Source organism: Bison bison, unplaced genomic scaffold (genome assembly GCF_000754665.1).
Source record: "Bison bison bison isolate TAMUID 2011002044 unplaced genomic scaffold, Bison_UMD1.0 scf7180017864498, whole genome shotgun sequence".
NCBI classification, from domain to species: Eukaryota; Metazoa; Chordata; class Mammalia; order Artiodactyla; family Bovidae; genus Bison; species Bison bison.
Window position 1 is genome coordinate 5,516,823 of NW_011495057.1, and position 3,429 is coordinate 5,520,251.

At 39.7% G+C, this 3,429-nt stretch overlaps 1 protein-coding gene across 1 annotated transcript in view; it reads left to right on the plus strand.

The window, feature by feature from the left end:
* Window positions 1–2,793, plus strand: part of PSMA8 (proteasome (prosome, macropain) subunit, alpha type, 8) — a 21,536-nt gene extending 18,743 nt beyond the window's left edge. The window contains exons 6-7 of the mRNA XM_010828942.1: window positions 87–149; window positions 2,701–2,793. Coding sequence (XP_010827244.1) covers window positions 87–149; window positions 2,701–2,793 — 156 coding nt within the window. The remainder of the gene's footprint in view (window positions 1–86; window positions 150–2,700) is intronic.
* Window positions 2,794–3,429: the final 636 nt, after the last annotated feature.

The following is a 3,429-nucleotide window of genomic DNA, read 5'->3' on the forward strand; positions in this document are numbered from 1 at the left end:
GGGGTCCCCCCCCCCCCCCATTCAGTTGCTTATTAAAACACAGACTTTCCTGGAGTAATTCTAAACTTGCACTTGTTTTACATTAGGTTGTCCAGTCTGGTGGAAAAAACATTGAACTTGCTATAATAAGAAGAAACCAACCTTTGAAGGTAAGTCATTAACCAAAGAGGAAAAAGACCTATAGTATAAGGCATTTTGACAAAAAAAATTTAGTATGTTGCTGACACCTGTGAATCTATTACAAGCCTGAAACCTCCCTTAGCGTCCATTGACACTATGATGAATTCTGTTTTGTTTCTGTGGGCTGTCACTAATCTGTACATGCTTACTACACAAGCAGTTATCTCTGCCTAGCCCTCTGTGAAGTCCTAGGGGTGCTGAGATCTATGTATAGGCTACCCCACTCTTGAGAGTCCCTTGGACTGCAAGGAGATCCAACCAGTCCATTCTGAAGGAGATCAGCCCTGGGATTTCTTTGGAAGGAATGATGCTAAAGCTGAAACTCCAATACTTTGGCCACCTCATGCGAAGAGTTGACTCATTGGAAAAGACTCTGATGCTGGGAGGGATTGGGGGCAGGAGGAGAAGGGGACGACAGAGGATGAGATGGCTGGATGGCATCACCGACCTGATGGACGTGAGTCTGAGTGAACTCTGGGAGTTGGTGATGGACAGGGAGGCCTGGCGTGCTGTGATTCATGGGGTCGCAAAGAGTCAGACACGACTGAGCGACTGAACTGAACTGAACTGAACCCCAGTCAGTACATGTTCTTATAATTAGGAATCCCTACTGAGTCCGTCCCATATAGGGTCAGCGTACTGTATTCCCTGTGGAGATTCATTCCTGGCACCATATAGCAACAGTCCCTCTTGCTGTCTTTTTAGATCTGAAATCAAGATTAGCTTCCAGTGTCATTCAGCTGCCATTTATATAATTTGTTGGCCCTCTAGGCTTCTAACATAATGTTATCCTTCATTATGTTAAAAAACCACCTTTTCTTGATTGCCTACTGGTTTTTATCTGTTTTCTCTACTTTTCACTTCTGAGTGCCTTAAGCTTCTGTAAGACTTGCATTTTAATATCCAATTGTGATCATCTTTCCATATTTCTTTATATCAAGTCTAGCATTATTAGTTGTACACCTTTAGTCAGCCATTGTGTGTTAAAACTGCTGGACCACAAAGTAAATTGTCCAGAGCACTGCAATAAATTGTTCCAAACATTGTGATGGAGAACTCATTGGTAAAGAGCATTTGAAATGTGACTGACTGTTCATTAGGTAGAGCTTCACACTGTGTGCCAGCTAGGTCTTTAGCTGAGAGTGTACAAAAGCACTTGCATGGGAAACTATATGAAGAATGTGCCCTACAGCAGTATTTTACGTATACCCTTTCTTTTGTGTTAAGGAAACTATTTCAAGGGGGAATAGTGTTAAAATCAGTGCTGTGTGGAGCAGGGGTTTTGGTTTTCGGAGTTTTGTTGTTGTTTTGACACCAGTGGGTAGGGATGCAAGGACAAGGCAGGAGCAAGTTTCAGTGAATAAGAGAAGTGGGGACACGAGGGCTGGGCTGCCTCTGTGGGGCTCCACATAAACAACCAGGGTGCCCAGCAGAGTATGGAGATGGTATGGGGCAGGTTTTCACCTCTGCTTCCAGGACTCAGGGACAGCTGTGCCAAAACCACAGGGACACAGAACCACTGAGTCCAGAGTCAGCTCTCCAGCCCCACGACATACATATGTATGTACGTTGTTATGTTCTCTACTTAGTTTGGGAGTTATAAACAAAGCACTATGAAAATCATCATTTTCCTACCTCTTTGGCTAGTCCAGGAGCTGATAAAATAAACAAACCCTCATGAGAGTCACAGTGGATGGGGTGGGAGTTCACTAATCAGTTATTTTTTCATGAATAGAATAAGCTTTGCATTCAGATGTGTTCAGAATTATATCCATATATAAGATATGGAACCCGATATTGCATTTCCTGGATAAGTGCACACACACAGATACACGTGTCTTTATTTTTGAGTGGTAGGATGGTATGCATCCTGGCAGCAGAGTTACACTGTCCCTCCACGTGACACTTCCCAATAGGCTGGGTAGTGAGTAGAGCCTGTGCTTCAGAATTACATAGATCTGGGTTTAATTCCCAGCAGATGCATTTGTTCAACAGTATGATCTTGAGCAAGGTGCTCCCATCTTTGATTTTAAATAAAATAAAACTGATTTAAGTAAAATCAAAACTCTTATGTTCTCTACTTAGTTTGGGAGTTATAAACAAAGCACTATGAAAATCATTTTCCTACCTCTTTGGCTAGTCCAGGAGCTGATAAAATAAACAAACCCTCATGAGAATCACATGGGATGGGGTGGGAATTCAGTAATCAGTTATTTTTTCATGAATAGAATAAGCTTTGCATTCAAATGTGTTCAGAATTATATCCATAAATAAGATATGGAACCCAATATTGCATTTCCTGGCTTTTTATTTTAGCACAATGATAGTGGAAATGTTGTAGAGTTCTGATTTTGTCCATAATTGTTATAATTAAGCTACTTCTGAAATATTTCATCACGTACTTGAAGTTATAAGATATAAAGCTATAAAAAATTATAAAATATAATTGGGTCCATCGGCATTATAGTTAGAAATTGTTGCTATAATTGACATTTGCTTTTTAAAATTTTTTCTTTTCAGATGTTTAGTGCCAAAGAAATTGAATTACAAGTAAATGAAATAGAAAAGGAAAAAGAAGAAGCAGAGAAGAAAAAATCAAAGAAGACCACCTAATTCTTAGGACTGGGATATTTTAATATGTCCTTGTACTCAGAATTGCTTAGTGAAATTTTAAAGGAAATAAGTTAATATGCAACATTACATTTAGTAGTTACATGTGTTGAGAATGTCATACTTGTGGCATTCATCTATGACAAACAAACATGATTATGAAGATTTTTTTTAAGAGTTCAGTAATTGTTGAAAGCAGTCATGACTTTACATAAGCCTGAGACTATATTTTATAACTTTCTCAGTATGTTACTTTTTTCATATATGCAAATTCAATTAAAAATTTTTTAATTAAATAATTTGGTGCTATTCGAGCATTGACTGTCAGGTAGAGATAACTATTCCAAAATAAACTGAATATAATATTGAGTTGCATTTCTAGGTAAAAACATCTTTGTGTTGGTGAAGTGCCAAAATTTTGTCAATGCCTTATTTTTAAGTGAGCTTCCCAGGCAGTGGTAAAGAACGTGCCTGCGAATTCAGGAGATGAAAGAGACCTGGGTTCAGTCCCTGGGTTGGGAAGATCCCCTGGAGGAGGGCACGGCAACCCACTCCAGTATTCTTGCCTGGAGAATCCCATGGACAGAGGAGCCTGGTGGGCCACAGTCCATGGGGTTGCAAAGCTGGACGGAACTGTAG